The sequence below is a fragment of the Grus americana genome, chromosome 4, assembly GCF_028858705.1.
Source record: "Grus americana isolate bGruAme1 chromosome 4, bGruAme1.mat, whole genome shotgun sequence".
NCBI classification, from domain to species: Eukaryota; Metazoa; Chordata; class Aves; order Gruiformes; family Gruidae; genus Grus; species Grus americana.
Genome location: NC_072855.1, coordinates 26826481 through 26844622, shown reverse-complemented (window position 1 = coordinate 26844622; position 18142 = coordinate 26826481). Strand labels below are relative to the sequence as shown.

The window sequence follows — 18142 nt, the reverse complement described above, 5'->3', positions numbered from 1 at the left end:
TTTCTTAAAATTAGGATAAAAATTGACATTTACATTGAAGTAATTTAAAATATTGTTCTTCAAAGATCTTTATTGTATTCTAGCATATGCTTTAAAAGTAGGATATGCTAACATAGCCTTAAAATCTGTCATCCCTTGTATTTTTACAGTGCTGATTTGAAAAGGTTTTTTAATTGTTGTCATTGAAGGCTCCGGAAGAGCATTCCTATCGCATCTTGCTGTTTCAGTGTGTGTAAGGATGTGTAATCAGATTTTTTCCCCAAAACCATCCAAAAATGCTTTATTCTGTTCTCCTGTAGGCAACACATTGAAATTGGTTTTATCACATATATTTGTCAGTTAAGTAAGAATATATCTAGAGCAAGAAGGTGCAAATTTTGCACGGTCACTTTTCCAACAGAAAGTAAACTTTCATGTTGGAATACTATTGACTCGAGGGTGCCTTGATAGCATAAATAATAGAGCAGCTTCAGTGGATTAAAAAATTTGTGCCACAAAAAGTATGATTTCTATCATTAAAGTCTTTGTAATTGAAATGCCCCAAAGCCATCTGTACTTAAAATTGAAATGACTAAGGTAAAAGGATACTTTTTGTATATAAACCATTGTTCAAAAGCAGTTTTTCTGATACCTTGTATATAATGCTTAAGCAGAAACAACAGTATTAATACTTACTACAAAAATATTTATACTGGGTTGAATACTACATAGACTACCAATAACATCAATAGCCGCCTAAACTTGCAGAAATGTCTTTAGAGGTATACACTGCAAATGCTGCTTCATATAATCATTGTTTTTCATTCAGTTCACTTGGAAATTATTTTAGACCAGTTAAGTGGTTGGTTAGAAATATATGAAGTAGTAATTTTTTTTTTCTGTAAATGAGATTAATTGCCTGTGAACGTATACATTTCATGTTCAAAAATAGTTAATATTCTGCTTGTCCATATTGGTACACATAATGAGCATAGGCATTTAGTTACTATGACTTATCATTGGTTAATTATGACACCATGTTTTCTTGAATTCATGTGTAGATTTTTACATATGCTTTTGAATGGCAACAGAGTGATTCATAATAAAGAGCCTGCAGTGTTTCTTCAAGTATAGAAATTTAATACCTGAATAGCTGGAAGCACTTTTCTTTTCCCGAATATATTTCCTACTTTATTTGTATTTTCTGTATCAACAGTCAGATCTGTGCAGTGGAAAATTCATTATACATAAACTAAGAAATGTGAATGCTTATGTTCATGTAAAACTTAAGGCAGTATTTTCAGTGCTTAGCATTTAAGAAATCTGAACATTTAATTCTGGAACACAAGCAAAGAATAGTGATGGTACCAAAAATACTACAATAGACCCACTCTGTTTTTAATAAAATAGGTTTTTAATTAGAAAATAATACCTGTCAAAAAAATTTCATAGAAATTTGCTGATTTCAACTCAATTAAGAAGGGGTTTGCAGATATTTTGCAAAGGACATACAGCTGGTAACTATCTAAGTATTTGCATGGTCTTCCACCTCTTTGACCTCCCATCTTACATGAAGATACTTATTTATTCACTCTGTGTATGCTTGTAGTTCAAACCTCAGTCCCTAATTTTTTATTGATCTTGTCACTTTAACAGTTTGTAGCTCTGAACTAAAAATCAAGGGTTCTACACAGCCTAGAGGAGCAATTAGGATGAAAAAAAATTATTTCAAACAAACAAGTCTCCAAAGAACTAGCTTATGAAAACACTGAGAGTAAGATGTGTCTCAGTGCTCCAACCTCTCCATTCTGGTTCAGTCAGCAGATGCCAACTGTTTTTCTGGAACTGGTACTGAATTCCTTTTCTCCAAGGAACTCTCATTCCATCTTTTCTTTCAAAACATGGCCACAGAAGCAGTTTCCCCTGCCTGTCCCCTTACCCTGTATATTTTGCAGTTAGCATTCCTCTGTGGGTGTGGGGATAATAGGTTTATTTCTCCCTTCCAACTTAGAAGAGCCAAGCTCTTATATCCTGGTATATGCTTTAACTGCCAGACTGGAAGGGAACAGAAAGGGGAGACAGGCTGTTAGTCTCTCCAGTTTAAGACAGCGGTTCAACTTCATATATAAGAAGTCTATACTCACTGAAGAAAGAACAAGCATTTCCAATGTAATGGTTTGAATGCTAATCTAGAAAGGGAAGCAATCTAGTTGCATTCCTTACACCTCTTAGTCTGGTCAGTAGCCTGGGAAGGTAAGTCTGTTGAGCTAATTGACAATAATATTAAAAAGTCATTTGACTGATAAAAACTCAGCAACAAAGGTATGTGAAATTTGTTACACTTCCTACGTGCTTACACAAGAGACAATTTTGATAATCTAGCAAAACTATAACAAAATCAAATCACCATATACTCAGAATAAACATAAGATACTTTTTTTTTTTTTAAGTGAACTAATGTTTAGACCAGTTCACATGGGGAGGGGGTAAACTTTTCAGCATTGGAGATGTTTAAATGATAGGTTGGTATTTCTGTGAAACGCAAGCTCTAATTCACAGTGAATTTCAAATTTTGAGGAAGAAATTTAAGGTTTTGTGAGAGATGGTTTTTTGTGGGTTTTTTTTAATATTAATAAACATCTTTAATATGTTACCAAAATTGTCAGATTTTGAAAGCTTTCTGAGCTGTGGCTAGTCCATCATTATTTATTTAGTAATGTAGGATCCTGTTTGAGAGAATTTTAAATGTAAGAAAAATGGCACGGTAAAGAAACCCAACACATTCACTACTTCATTCACTACAGTTTGCAGCATTCAGCTGATGCTTGAGTCTCAGTTTAAACACTGGTTAATACTCCTGTTTTCTAGTTGGGCTGGAATGGAGAGTCACTGGGATCACATTAAAGCACGGTAAACACATAACACAGCAGACTCAGTACAGCTGAGAAGGAAGGAGATGGGCTGAAGTGACCAACCTGTAGTAGTAAAATTAGTCTATTATTGGGTCTGATCTCTAGAAAAACACCGTCTAGAGTTTCATGCGGAACACACCTTGCTAGAATAGTTTTCATGGAAGCAATATGGTTTTGAACACACAGGTGATGGCCACGGATGTGTCTTTCCCTCCATCTTCTTTTCCCATCCCTTTGGGGTACTGTGTCAGTAAAGGCTAAGAGCACTTTCTTATGTAAGAAGAAGAAAGATTGTAATTCAGCCTGGCACTAATCAGGCCATGCTACATCAAGGAAGCCGGTGCCTTCCCTTTGCACCGTATGTTTCTAAAGGAGTCACAATAGTCAATGCTCAAATGTTCACAATATTATTCATTTATTTGTATTGTCAGTGCACAACAGTGCTCCAAACAGATGTTTTGCCTGTACTGTGGCGAGTAAAAACATTACCAGGTATCTGGACTTCATAGTCTGCCCTTGCACACGCTTTTAATCATCTTCTTAATAATTAATTCAGGCACAATTAAAAAAGAAAAAGGAGAATGGACACTTTTTATTTAATAATTAATTCCCATTTAACAGACTCAAAGATAAAGGGATACTGTAATTAGTAAGTAAATATTTTTCACACATGTCCACTTTCTTTCTAGCTTAACTGAAAGAGCCCAACTACTGAAGAATGTTTTTAAGAAGAACCATGTGAACTTGTATCGCTCTGACTCTCTGCAGCAAAACTTGCTTCGTAAGTGTTCACTGACAAACAAAAATTAATATCAATTAATAATGTAGAATTCAAATTCTACCTTTCACTGCATTGGTTTATAGTAAAGATGCAGTATCCTAAATGCAGTAGACCATGTTCTTTGCCTGTTGGTAGGTTTTTCTGCATTCCTAAGACACCGCACAGAGTTCTTTCTGCTATTTTGTAATTGCCAAATTATGTAAGAAACGGCACGGTTTTCTACCTAGTAATTGCTGAAAAGACATTTATTCCCCTCTATTGACCTTTGTTAAGTTGTTGTTATTAAAGCTTTAACAAAAAAATGTGATGAAAACATAATTGGTTTCTGTTTTGTTTTATATCTGCAGATGGCTACGCCTTCTCTCAAGATGAAAATGGAATAGTTTCCCAGTCTGAAGTAATAAGAGCTTACGATACCACAAAACAAAGGCCTGAGGAATGGTGAAGGAACACAGCTCGAGATTTAGGCCTTACTAGTTACTTTTGTGAGACAGACTACTAGATCTTTGCTGGGAGCTGCAACCATGGCCCAGTTATCAGAGATTTAAAGATCTATGACAGTCTTGTTCCATAAAGTTTGGATTTGTGTATTCAGTAGACATAAGCACTGTGCAATTATACTGTAACACACCATCTCTAAATTTTTTAACAAGTATTTGCTTAGCCTTTGTAAACAGATTGGAATTTACCTTGTATCTTGCCAGCTTGCTTATTTTACAATGAAGTCGAATCAATACCGGTCATATACTCGGAAGGCAATGGTCAGATCGCTAAACATACTTTACATTGACAGACCATTAGCATCTGTGAAGGTTTTTAAGTGTTAATATATTTAAATACAGTTGATAACAAGCCTTCGATTTCAACGAGTGCTGAAAAAATAGTATCTTAATGGTGTTAATTCACCTCGGGAAAGATTTTGAGTCAAGATGTTTATAGATGTTTGTGTCAAGCTAACTTAAAAACGTTTGCCAAAGAAGTTCCATAAATGTTTTCTGTTAGAAATAATTTGAAAGGAAATTAACTCCAGTCCTGATCTGAGAATTGCATGCTTGAGTCTCCATACTTGAGGAGAAAGATTTACAGTACAGCGAGTCTAATTTGAGTGGCCTTTACGGCATTTGCTTTCAAAACTGCAAGTCTTTGCACCTTTGGCCTTATACAAGCTTTTCCCTTATTTTCTTTTAGTATTGCAAATGTTGAAAGTGGCTGCCACCTTGTAAAAATCTAGTACATGTATTATTTTGTTCAATTTTTAAGAATTGCTCTGCCTTACTTCCCTTTAGCAAATTTTAATTATCATCTTTGCGATGCTTAGTTGTATCTGCTTATACTGTAGGTTCAAAAGAAAGTTTGTTTTAACTTATTTTTAAAAATTAATTAAATTTTCAACATTTTTATACTAAAATTATTTGAAATGCATACATAGAGAGCAAAGCATGCCCTTCGCTAGTCTGTGGTATGTACTGTTTTATTTGCACTAAAGCCACTTCCTATAAAGGTGTGAAACACAATGCAGCAGCCTCTTTACAACTTACTTGTTGTGCAGAATACCTATATACTCTCACCTTTAATGAAAAATGGAGAGGATGCGACTGGAGAAAAAGATACATGCCTGCTTTATGAAAAAAAAAAAGAGGGAGGTGTTAAATGAGAACATTGTGATAACTTTAAGTGGTTATACTTGGTATTTCTCAGCTTACCGCCCAACAGCCATCATGTTTCAAACTAAGAAGAGCCACTTTAACTTTGGACTTTAGTTAAATCTTGTAGCTTTTTGGTCCATGTTTAGTTCTGAGTTTAAAAGCCACCATAATTACATTTAAAATACATTTTTCTGTAGTAGCAGGTTTTAATTACATTTCTGTGCATTACATAGAAATGATCTTTTTTTTCTGTGAATGGAGATCAACTAGATGGAAAAGCAGAACAATGACATCCCCGCTGATTTGTTAAATTAAGAATTTCCTCTTTGCTCTCCAAATCATCCACTTTCAACCTCAAAGTAACAAAACATCCAATCCCATCTTTTTTCTGCCCTCCTTCATTAGTCATATACTTAGAGAAGGTTGACTTTACCTCCTTGCCTTTCATCCAGCTGAACACTGAACATACAACTTTATTGCACTATCCAAGTTTCTTACGCTCTGTTCCAAGAGCAGCTTACAAATACACACGGGAAGCCCAACCAAAGGCACTATATGACAGTACATATTTAGGAAGGCGTCTCAACGGGAAGGCAGTCTGCATTTCATATGCATGTTATGCGATGTCTTCCTCTCACTTTCCCCAACAGAAAACAGAAGACAGAGGGACAAAGGGAACGGATCCCACTAGAAACAGTACTGCCAGTCAGTCATGCAGACAAGAACTGCCTTCAGAAAAGCCATTTCAGGCATAGATAAATAGATGGATCAATATGGGAGGGCCAAATCACTTGACCTAAGGCAAGAAAAAATTTGGGGGCATGCCCCTTTCCTAAAATGGGGATCCCTATTTTCTGTCATCCAAGGGACAATGACCAACTTCAAAACATTTCTGAAATTAACCATGACACTATTGCTCCTTTATAATCTTTCAGTGTACTTAACTCATATAAAACAGCTCAATCTATACATACTCGCTTTATGGGTAATTTCTTTTATTACTGGGTGGGGTTTTTTTCTGTTCTAAATGGTTTAATTGCTGATTTTGCAGAAAAGAACATGAAGACTAGAATACATTGTAAAATATTTACAACGAGAAACTTACATGATCTCTTATTCTTCCTATGAAATAAAATTCTGTCTCACCGTTGTAATCCAGATTGTGGAAAATAACACGCAGTATATCCCCAGTTTAACTATCTTAAAAAGGAAGAAAGCAACTGAAACAGCTCTAAGATCCTAAATTTAGAATGTAATTTAAGGTTTTTAAGGTAGTCTTACTACAGCATTTCATCCTTAAGTCTTTACAGAATTTGAAGCAGTATTTTTACAAAGTGCATTTTTTGTTTTTATTACTTCTGATGGGTTTTGCTCCTGTGTCTACTTTTTCTGCTAATTAGTGGTTGGAAGATACCACTTTTTGGAAATAGTAAAAAAGACAAGGTGGCAATTCTAACTATGTTTTTTGATTGCTTATACAATTCCATTTTAAAATATAAGCTCATCTTAGCATTTTTAAAACAGGTCAAGTATACAATATGCACTTTATTTTCATGATGAGTACACAGTGATATAATCTACTACCATCCTGTTAGCACATCGTATCTTTGTTAAGGGGATTGTGCAGATGTTTATTTAAAGAAAAAACAGTTTAGGCAAAAATGCTCGTAACAATGCCTCTGTTCTTATTGTCTGAAAATTCAAATTTGTATTAAATATAGAATTCGCATGGACTTTTCCATCTGTGTACTGCATAACAATTACAAACTAGTATTAAAAATGTCCATCAAAAAGTTGAACCAGTGCCACTTAGAAATCGGATATCTTATAAATACTGTTGCTTGATTATTTTTAAATAGATACATATATATATATATATATATATAAAAAAAAATGACTCAAAAGAGTAAGTAACAGGAAACAAATTTTAACAAACCTATTGATAATTTGTATTTGGAATTTTTTCTTGCCATTTCCTAATTTTACACTTATTTTTGCAAAGCAGTTTCAACAGATTTATACTTAGTCATCATTCTATTTGTATAAAATGATAAATAAAATATTTTGAAACACTGAGAGATAGCTGAAGATTCCTGTATGTCCACATGCATCCATAAAATTTGCTGTGTTACAAAGATGCGTGTTAAGTGTCTTCAGATTTCTTTCGTTACGTTTAAACCCATCTTGAATGATGAGTAATTTGGAATACGTGTTAAATTTAAGGAGCGAAGTTTTTTTTTCCTTTTTCCTTACGTATTGTGTAAAAGCACTTGTAGTTCTGATGAATTTATCATTCTGTCTGCATGAGGCAATATTTCTAAGTGTTCTGAGGCAATGCATGGTGGTCGCTGTTCCCTGTTTTTTAATGCCTTCGTTAAAAGTCTGCTCATAATATATCAAGAAGCTAGCGCTGTGTAGGCAAATGAGTTTGTCACTTCAACTTTCTTGGTACTGGATGTTTCCGCTGGTAACAAAACTCAACGAATGAGTTTCTCCTTCCCACCCATCCACCCCACCCCCACCCCCGCCCTCGCTCCCCCAGTTTCCTCACCGTTAACCAATAGATCTTTATGAAACAAAGGAATATTTTAGCATTCCAAACCTGGTTCCTGCTTGTGCAAACCGTTACTCGCATAGGCTGCAACTGGACTGTTTGTGAGTATGAGGACTACTCCTCTGAGCAACGATGTGCAAAGTCGGGCACTTTGGAGGGTTGATACTTTAACTTAAATGAAAGCATTTCCATGGAGAGAGTGATTTGTAATTGCAAAGCTGTGACCAGAACAAGTTTGTTGTGGTTTTTTTTTTTTTTAAATCATGTTTTATGGTGTTTCTTTATTGTAGAATAGAAGCCATAAATACATTAATATTGTTTTTCTACTTCACCGTAATTTTTCATTATGATTTTCAGTGTCTGATACGTATGAACTGCTGCAGAAAGCGGTCAGTCTGTAATAGCAAAATTTGCATTCAAGGTAAAGTGAGGTTTTACAGCTCCACTAAGCCATTACTGCTGAAACTGTTGTGGAAATTATGAAGCTGCATGAATGAAGACTTTTTGACTCGGTGTTTATGGTAGTTTCTCAGGTTTAGTTTTAAATGGATGTTAAATGCACTGTGTTTTATAAATAGTTCTCTTTTAGTAACACATTCAGTTCTATGCAGTGTTACATGTCATTTGGCATTTGGTGAATGTGCATGTTTTGAACTGCAAATTTTAAATGTTTTGTCTTTTAATTGTTAAAAAATGAATAAACTTTGCCATTAAACGAAGAAGCTTTGTCAAATTCATTGGTTGCAAATGCTAGGGATTACTTTCAAAGGAAAATGTGTATCTCATCACTCTATTTTTGAATTCATTAAAATGGGACATATCAGAGAGAGCATTTCACAAATACCAAGGAATTCTTATGTTGTTAAGGTAAATTGAAAAAGTAGAAAATAGTTTTAAGTTTTTTGTAAACACCTATTTTGAGATGTCTTTTTCAGTTCTCATGTGAAGTCCAGAAAAAGGGTTTGGTTTTTTTTAAAAAACAGGAGCACAGGAGCCTGCGATTTAGTGATTTATAAGAGAGCCCTAACATACTCCGGCGATAATGTATTTTGAAAGAGAAGTCAGTACAAGAATGATAGAGTGGGACTAAGGAAACGTCATCTCCTTTTTGAGACGACAGTGATAAATACTGTATCCTTTGGCTGTCGTAGTGAGTATTTCTTTCCCCTAACAGTGCCCACCCACCGAATAAAAATTGATATCTCCAAATCTAAACTGAGTTTTCATTGTAGACAGGTGGCTGGTTCTTTATATACACACCAGACAATGAATTGATTTTGTATTCCGTCAAGGCAGGTTCGATAATAGCTGCATCTTTCACGCTGTTAGTTTCATGATACCCAGTCTTTAATGGTAGAACTGGTTTAAGGAGATTCCACCTCATGGTATGTCACCGCCTCTGACTACGCTGGCAGCCGAGGCCGTTGAAATTATTCAGGTTCTAATCCGGTTTATAATGATACAGGGTCCCTTTCAAATCCTTTCCCTCCTTTCTTACGGCAAACGTTATTTTTAAGCTAAATCATTTCACTAACCTGATTTAGACCACAGCCCCCTGAATTTGCACGTGTCATAGACAGAATAAAAAGAACAGAAAGGCATTTTTTTCTTCTGCCTTTGCTAATGAAGACAGCATGGCATGGCATTATAGCCTCGGTGCAATTGCCAATGAAAAACTGTTTACATGAGGATCGTGGAGCAGCAGCCCTCTCAAAAGCAGCAGCTCCGTTCAGAGTATCGAGTCCACAGAGTATATCGCAATACACAGAAAAACAGTGCCGAAAATTGACTCCATATCCTTAATGCCGCTGTCAAGCTGTAACTGAACAGCAGTGACAAACTAGTTTAGAAATTGTCACTTTTTTTTTTTTAATTCCAGTGGGATTAGTATTACAAATAATCCGTGAGTTTACGTAGCCATATACGTACCGCTTACCTACTTTCACATAAAATCCTTCAGACATCCTTGCAAGTCCATGTAATGTTTTTCTTAGCACTGAGGAGTCCTGATGAGTTTTGGAGGTACACGCTTAAGAAACCCAAAATGCAGCAATACAAAACAAATGGCTCATCTAATCCAAGTCACTCTTATTCTTTGCCCACGGATAACCTGGGTTTCAGACATGCCACTACCAGTTAATGGCAATCAAAGCATTTTGTGTATGATATGTGTCAATGACAATAATAATCAATTTACTGTGTTTTTTGTTTTATTTTCATTTATGTTAGATTGGTGTCACTCTAGTAAAATGAGTATGAACTAACTCCAGTATTACAAAAGAAATAGTTAAACCTGCTGTGTTAAACAATAAGCATAGCAGTAAAGCAAGTGCCGTGTAAAGGTTACTTCTGATAGCAAGCAATATCTTTTAGTTCAAGCATACACCTAGCCCTTCAAACTGTTTCATTAGTCATTAAAACTGTCAGAATGCCATTTGTGTTCCGCCTGCAAGTCTTAGAAAAATGACTATTTTCTATGAATCACAGGAGCATCTAACACCAATAGGTCCTTTTCATTAGGAAGGAAACTCAGCTTTCTCACCTGCAGCCTGAATCCATCTGGGTTGGAAACCACTGGCACGGGCAACCACCATTTTGGTCCATGGGCCAGTGTTGCGCCCACCTCCCTTCCTCTCCCTTCAGCTATATAGGTCACTGCCACTGTAGCTGCATGGACAATAATTTACAGATTCTTCTTAACTTAGAGATTCTTGTCTATTTGCAGCTGGAGCACCTGCTTTACAGCTAACCCAGGCCAGCTCTTTTAACTGCACCTGATCTTTCCCAGCCTTAGACCCCCGTCTGCAGGATTTGTTGCACTCTGGCCAGCAATCTGCGAAGTGCTTAGCACTCTATAAACTTACGGGCTTCTCTAAGTCTGATTCGATGAAATTATTCCTGTGTGTCAAGTTCTTCAAGCATTTTATGGGGTCAAACCCATTGTGCAGCATCGGGAGAGAAAAGGAAGTAGCTCAGAGGGGTCTTCCCTCCGAGGCTGAGCTTCACGCTGCGTGGCAAACTGCACTGCCTTTGCTTAGGCTGAACAATCATTAAAATCCGTAAGCCTGCGTGCAAGTATAGCAAAAATCCATCCTTGTGTTAAAACACAAATAAATCTGACTGTAGAGCCCACGGAGACCATTACGGTGAAGCCTGGCCCGGTCAGTATTCACCACCAAACATTAAGAGGCGATGAGTCCAACTCATGGCTTCTCAGTTTTGAGAAAAACACTAAATTTCAGCTACCCGGCGCTTGTGTCAGTGGCTCTGATGACTAACGACTTTTTAAAGGAACAGGAAGTTGCACCTTCTTAACTAGGTTCAAGTTAGATGAAGTTTCTGCTTGCCTTGGTTTACTAGATCAAAAAAGATTTCTACTAATTGAAGACTTATGATATATTTGTAAAAAAATCAGTTTGCTTTACTATGTTTCTGCAGTATACAGGAATGATTAGCAGATCTCACAGGCTGCTTCCAAACCACAGAACTGGTACCTGCTGCAATATTAAATGATTTTTCCAAAAAGTTACTTGATGAATGGTCCCGTACTTATCCATTCAAAATGTGCAGTGAAAAGAGTCCTATGAAACATCATCAAAGGTTGGGCCAAAATTTACCCACCCCCTTCCTTGAAGACTGTTTCTTAAGAATTGCAACCCAAAACATTTACCTGTCAAGTAATGTCCCAGGTACTCAAAATCTACTTTTTAAATTTTTATAAAGCACACACTACTGTGTATCATTATTTTAGTTTGTAATTAACAATTACAACATTCAAGCTAAAACCTATTACTTTAAACATCACTGTATACAAACTTAAGTGGTCCTTCTGCTTTGAAACCACATTTCCAGCAGTAATATCTATTGGATTGTAATGTTAATTATGCAATAAAAATCGTATTAAGAAGGTTATTTCAAAGTATTTTTTTTCATAAATGCTAAGATACTGATTGTTAGATATTTGCTAAGAAAAAAAATATATTCAACTCTTGAGGAAGAACTAATGAAGCTTTTCTAAAATCCAGAGTAGTATACTGTAATTGAGAATAGAAGTGCTGTAATTTTAACATGCACCAACATGCTAGTACTTGTAAAATAGGTCAGCTATAATGCACTGCAACAGATCCTATACACGGAGAGTTTGGGGCTGATAAAATAGGACACTTCAGCCTCTGATATTGTGGATTCTGACACACTGAATGACTTTCTTTGTTCACAAAAATAAGTATATAGAGAAGCCCTTTAACTACTTCATTTTTTTCTTGCGTATTTTCCATTTGCTTGCTGCATGTGTTTGGTTTAGATGTAGGGTTTTTTCCTTCTTCCATTTGGTTTGTTGGTTTACTTGGATGAAGGAATGTAGAAGGGCAAACAAAATTTATTCCTAGGGCAGGATGTTTTAAATTAAAATACCCAACTAATCAGTGTACTTTTTACCACATTTTTACCGCAGTTGCATATAAAAGACATTAATTGATCTATTAGTTCGCTATATATTCAGAATTTTATATTATATTAAATCTGCACAACAGGTGCGCAGTTAAAGATGTAAATCACTTACAAAAGCAAAATTAACTATTTTTAACAGGAAAAAATTCAGTACAGTTCCACCATCAAAATGAAAACTTGCTCATCAAACACTACCTGTATAGAGACATACAGATGACACAACACTTCAACCACATGGTTTATTGATAATTTTTTTTTGTGTGTGACTACTAAATAATTAGTGTTGTCAATGCTGTAAATACATTTTAAATTACAATGTCTTACATTTAATTAAATGTCTTTACATTTTATACACGGCTAATTTTACAAATAGAACCTTACGATCAGTTTGTCCAACTTACACGTTGCTGAGCAAAAAGCCAACAATAAATACTTCCTTCTCAAAAATGCTTTAATATAACGCCATTTTTAGAATTTTATGCGAAGTTATTAGTGATATTGCTGAATACATTCTGCTTTTCTCATAGATAATTACTTGGCTGCTTGGGATTGGCACATTTTCAACTAGCCTAATTAGTACTAGTTTTATCTAGCGTAGTTAAAGTTTACTAATACAAATATGCAGTGTAAGTTCAGGTATATTATGTGTGTTTTAAAAAACTCACGCATTTTTATATCTATAGTAAAATACTTCCTCTTATTTTCATTGCTCGTGGAAGTGGGAAGCAGTCAGCTGTTTTCAGGATCCATAAACTCTTCTCTTTAGTTTAGTTCCTCTCTTACTTCTCAGGCTTATTGCTGCTTTATAGAACTAGTGTGATTATCATCAGTGGGACGCAGCCACCGTTTATTAACTAAGTTAATAGCATTTAGGGTTAAAATGTCACTTGTAAGGCTGTGAAATGAGTAACTTTACCCCAAATCGGGTTTTCTACTTGTCTCTGAACACGTCCTGCACAAATTAGGCTGAATGATCAGAGCGGTCAGTTTTTAGAGCAACTAAGCTTGGAATATTTTACAATTCATTTGTAAGTGTGAGCCAAGTTTGGGAAATCAGATCCCAAATGAGACCTTGCACTTTTCAAGGGCAACTCACCCACGGGAACGGTTCTGACTTCTACAGCCCCAGCGCACGTCAGCGTGACACCCAGCAGCAGCCGACCCTGCGCTTCCGAAGGCTGCGTTATTTCTGGACAACTCCTTTCAGCTCTGACTAAAATCGGAGCAGCTCTTCCCAGCCAGGGCAGATTCTGGCTGGAGAGGATACCCAAAGTACGGCGGTGACACCAGAAATCCCGACGGCTGGGTCAGGTGGACCGCGTGAGCTGCCTGGAAGCAGCCAGATGTGTATGGTGGAGGTGGCGATGCCACAACGCACCCTGGCTCTGCTCGGGGAAAGGAGAACCTGCGAACCGAGCCGCCGGTTGAACTGGAACTTGTCGCGGTACTGGACTGCCTCGATGGCGTCCTGAAGCTTGTCGAGGCCAGGATCATGGGAAGAGTCTCCGTCTGATAGCTCCGCAGAGAAAATCGTATTGGCTGTGATGGCTGTTTAGGTCTTAAACATGTGCAACAATAAACGGCTACCAGAGAGCCCACGATAATGAAGGCAATAAATATTGATCCAACAATGAGGAACGGAACGTAGATTGGTTCTGGGAGAAGAGAGAAGAAGAAAAGGCGCATACATTAGGCTACTGAAGTAACAGGTCTGCTGCACAGAAATAAACTCCATCGAGTTTCTGAAGCCCCTCATCGTTTTGGTCTCACTAACAGTGAGCTACTCTGAAGACGGAGCTTCCAACTATTATCATTAGAACAAAATTAAAGTTAAACCCTGTATGTACCAGTCAAAATTTCTTTCTGTTGACAGTTTTAATAGTTACCAATGGTAAAAGCTGTCTACGCCGTGTCCCGTTTGTGGGTTCCAGCTAGGTTTTGCTCAGGAATCACACGCCTCTCCCCCTCCCTCGCCCCCCACAACTGTCGGGGCTGTCCAATGTAACAGCTTGAATCTCAAATCTTGCAGCTCAAATGCTGCAGATGCTGTTAAGCCGCTTTCACTCATAAGGTGGAAAATAAGCGCAGAATGCGTGACTTGGCAGACTAGTCTCCACGCGCACTGCCGGATTGCTTTTGTTTGATAACCTGACGGCCCCTCGCACGGTGGGGTCGCGTCTGCAGAGCACCGGAGCCCAGTCTCACCTCCGGGAAAAACAAAGTTAAACAGTCACAGTTAGGTTTGCCGGTGCCACGCTAAAACACAAATGCGCCTTCCAGCCCGGAGGGCTCCAGCTGCTGGAGCCCCTTCGAACCGTGACGTTACGACACCAAGCGCACCCCCGGGGGCCCGCTCTGCCCCCGGAGCGGGGGACGCTCCCGCAGCGGTAACCCGGCGCCTCCTCCCTGTGCGCACCTGGAGCCGCGCCCGCCTCCTGCCCACCCGCCGAGCCGGGCCGAGCCGAACCGGGCCAGGGAGCCCCGCGGCCGCCGCGGGGGCGGCCGCCGGGCTCCGGCCGAGGGGGGAGATGCTCCGCGGGGGCCGGCTCCCGCCCGCCCTGGGACCCGCGGGCCGGGCACTCACGGGCGGTGACTCCCGGGTCCGGGGGCTCCCGGTCGTTGGTGCAGCCGCCCTGCTCCAGGCGGGCCTCGGCGGCGGCGCAGCAGTAGCGCAGCGCGCAGGAGCCGCAGCAGATGGTGGCGGCCGCCGTGTCGAAGCCCTCGGGGCACTGGAAGCCCTCGTGGTAGCCGCCCTGCCCGTCCACCCAGCCGTGGCAGTACTCGCCGCCGCCCAGCTGGCCCCCGCCGCCGCCGCCCAGCAGCCCCAGCAGGAGGCAGCGCAGCAGCAGCAGCAGCGCCCGCCGCCGCCCCGCCATCGCCCCGCCGCCGCCGCCGCCCCGGCTGCCCGCCCGCCCCGCCGGGGCAAGCAGGGGGCGGCCCCGGGTGCGGTGCGGGGCCTCCTGCGCCGCGCCCGAGGGGTGGGGGGCAGCTCCCCCCCTCCGCCCCCGGCCCCCCGCAGCCGCGCCCCCGCGGGGCCGCCCCCGCCGTCGCCGCTCTCACCTGCCGCCCCCGGCCCCTGCCGCCGCCCGCGCTCCTCCGCCTCCGCAGCGTCGCCCCCCCGCCGTCCCGCCGCTGCCCCGCCACCCCGGCTCCCGGGACCGCGCCGGTCCCGCTCCGTCCCTGCGAGGCGGACGGGGCCGAGCCTGGACGGAGCGGGGTCTGCGGCCACATCTGCGTTTGCTTGTCGGGGGCCGCTTCCTCTGGGCAGCTCGGGCGCCCGGCCCCTCTGCCGAGGGGGCCCAGCTGAGATGCGGGCGTCTTCCATCCCGGCGCACTTGAACATGCCCCTTGCCCCTCCGCCGGCCTGTCGCCCCAGAGCAGAGGGGTTTCTTGCTTTGGCACTTGGTTAAAGCAGCCCTGCGCTTCGAAGAGTTAAAAACCCAAGCGGAGCGTATGATTTATTGCGAGGACTCTTTGCTTTTTAACCTGTTTCCTTTCCTTGATACTTTTTATGTGCAAAGACATAGCAGTATATCCCCAGAAGACGTATAGCCTTTTTAGTCAAACACAAGGCCCGTCACCTTTATTTTCCAAAGGGAGAGGGCGAGCGTGGGGCTGAGGAGGAGGGACACATCTGGCCATAAGAGCCTCCGATCCTTTTTCTGCTGGAAGAATAATAGCAAGTCACCGAGCATCAGGAAAACCACAAAAGGAGCTGCTTATTCATTTATTCTAGGGGGAAAAAAAAATATTTTAAATTAACTGAGCAGATTTGGACTTCTGGTTTAAGCAAAGAAACATTTCCTTAAGTGCTGTCTCCCCTGGGTGCTATCTAAGAGGCACTCCTGCTTTAACAGTAAAAGTGCTTATGAAACTAGCGTTATATTAAAGTTGGGCTGAACTAAAGGATTCATTTTTACTGCATCTGAAACTTCCTGCCATCATTTATCGCTGGGGTATGAATATGTATATCGGAGTCTGACTACTTGTCAAACATTTTGAATGCCCATGTCACTAATTTCCAAAGTTGGCAGGTTCGATGAAACAAAAGGAACAAAGTGTGCTGTGTACCAGCAATAAAACTGTGCCGAGAACCATCTATCAACACCTTAGACTTCTGGCCAACCCCTAAATACAGTCCACAAGCACAATATTTATGTTTTTCTTTTAACTAATCTATTCTCTCTCTTTTTTTTTTCTCTGACCCTTTTTTTTTCCCATTTTTGATTTCTTTAAATACAACCAGTACTACCAGATAGGAAAAGCAAATAAAAAAATATGTATACATGCAAAATATTTTTCATGGCTATTTAACAGGTGTAGGTATAGAAATAACAAAATTTGATCTTAAAGAAAATAGATTTCAAACGTGAAGATGTGATACTCAGTCCTCTTCTGCATTTTCATTTTGAAATGATGATGTGAATTAAACTTGTACCAGCTGTCCTGACTCAGAGTTCTTAGTTTTTATAGGCAAATGTTAAATATTAATATAGTTTTGCATTTACTTCACTGTGGTTTTAGAGCAAACATAGCCTCCATGGAATGTTTTAAAATGTATGGCTTTGAAAGGCCTAATCCAGCTTCCAGGAAGGTCAAAAGGAATCTCTTTGTTGACCAGGATGAGGCTTGGAGCAAGAGCTCAGTAAGGTCTGCGTGGTACGTTTAGCTGTCCTCAGGTGCAGAGGACACAGAGACAACAGATCCGTCCTGTCAGATTTCCAGGAAAGCCACACTTGGTAGGAACCGCTGAGTAAATGTGTCACAGTTCATAAGAATGTTGATTTTTGCTAATGAAATCACCAGCTTCCAAAAAGAAAAAAAAAAAAAAAGAGGTCTGAAAAAATCCTTCTGCTATATATTTTTTAGATATTAAGCTACTGCAGGAAACTGGGGGGGTGCGGGGTTCCCCTATCCACAAACATCAGCAAGATTTTCACCTGGGCTTATTTCTCCTCTGTTGCATCTCTGGTGCTTGGATCGCTAACAAGAAGTTTGTCTTTGTGTGCCCCTTGAGGCAGAGGCTACTCCCTGCTCCCCTCTTGTGCAATCCGATGGCAGCTGTACAGGGTCTCCATCCAACAGGCATAATTACCCTTCTCTTTATTTGAATCCCAAATTGCCCCGTCCTGCAAGAAAAATCCTGTAAGGACTTAAGTATTCACTTGAAAGTCCATATGTGGTTGGTTTATTTCTGTGTGGATAAATGGCATTTCACTCACTCGAGTGGATTTATCTCACTTGTGCCAAATAAAAATCAGAGGCAGATTTCAGTACTGCTCTTGCAAACACAGTAAACCTTGAAAGTTTGAAGATACGTGAGCAGTTTTCCTGTGAACTGCCTAGGTCTTAACTGACTACTTTGGGCTTATTTTTTTGCTTTCTTTGAAATATTGATGCAGTTTACAGACTGTGATGTGACTCTAGTGGAGATGAACTGAGTTGTTCTGACCCAGAGAGACAAAACCGTTTGCTCCGCTCCCCTTTTGTAAAGCTTGCATCTGTGTAATCACATCCTTAAAAAAATCTAAGATGCTAGCAGATTCATTTGCATCTGTTTATGTTACTTACTTTAAACTAACCCACAAATAATTGATGCAGGAAAAAATGTCATGCGGACTGTTGGTGAGCATCCTTCATCTGCAGTGTGAGGACATCAGATGCTAGGGCTACCTCTCTTAGACTGCATTTTGTTGGGTAACATTCTTGCAAAGTACCTATGCTGAGTTTGCTTATTATTTATTCTTAGCTGAAGCTTTCCAGCTTCCAGGTAATGTGCAATTTTTCTTAAATGACCTCTGAAATCATTCCATCCATGTCC

General features: G+C 39.9%; 2 protein-coding genes across 6 annotated transcripts in view; one reads left to right on the top strand and one right to left on the bottom strand.

Annotated features, from left to right (window-relative positions):
* ATP8A1 (ATPase phospholipid transporting 8A1) overlaps nucleotides 1-7198 on the top strand; it is a 121450-nt gene extending 114252 nt beyond the window's left edge. For all 5 annotated transcript variants that reach the window (XM_054824015.1, XM_054824013.1, XM_054824012.1 and 2 more), the window contains 2 exons: nucleotides 3581-3672; nucleotides 4020-7198. In XM_054824015.1, the coding sequence (XP_054679990.1) occupies nucleotides 3581-3672; nucleotides 4020-4117 (190 nt within the window). In that variant the 3' untranslated portion in view covers nucleotides 4118-7198. The remainder of the gene's footprint in view (nucleotides 1-3580; nucleotides 3673-4019) is intronic.
* Nucleotides 7199-12587: 5389 nt separating this feature from the next.
* SHISA3 (shisa family member 3) lies at nucleotides 12588-15197 on the bottom strand. The gene is made up of 2 exons (XM_054824680.1): nucleotides 14906-15197; nucleotides 12588-13976 (listed from the first exon to the last, which is right to left on the bottom strand). Exons 1-2 carry the CDS (start codon nucleotides 15195-15197, stop codon nucleotides 13525-13527), a joined length of 744 nt encoding a protein of 247 aa, XP_054680655.1. The 3' UTR covers nucleotides 12588-13524.
* Nucleotides 15198-18142: the final 2945 nt, after the last annotated feature.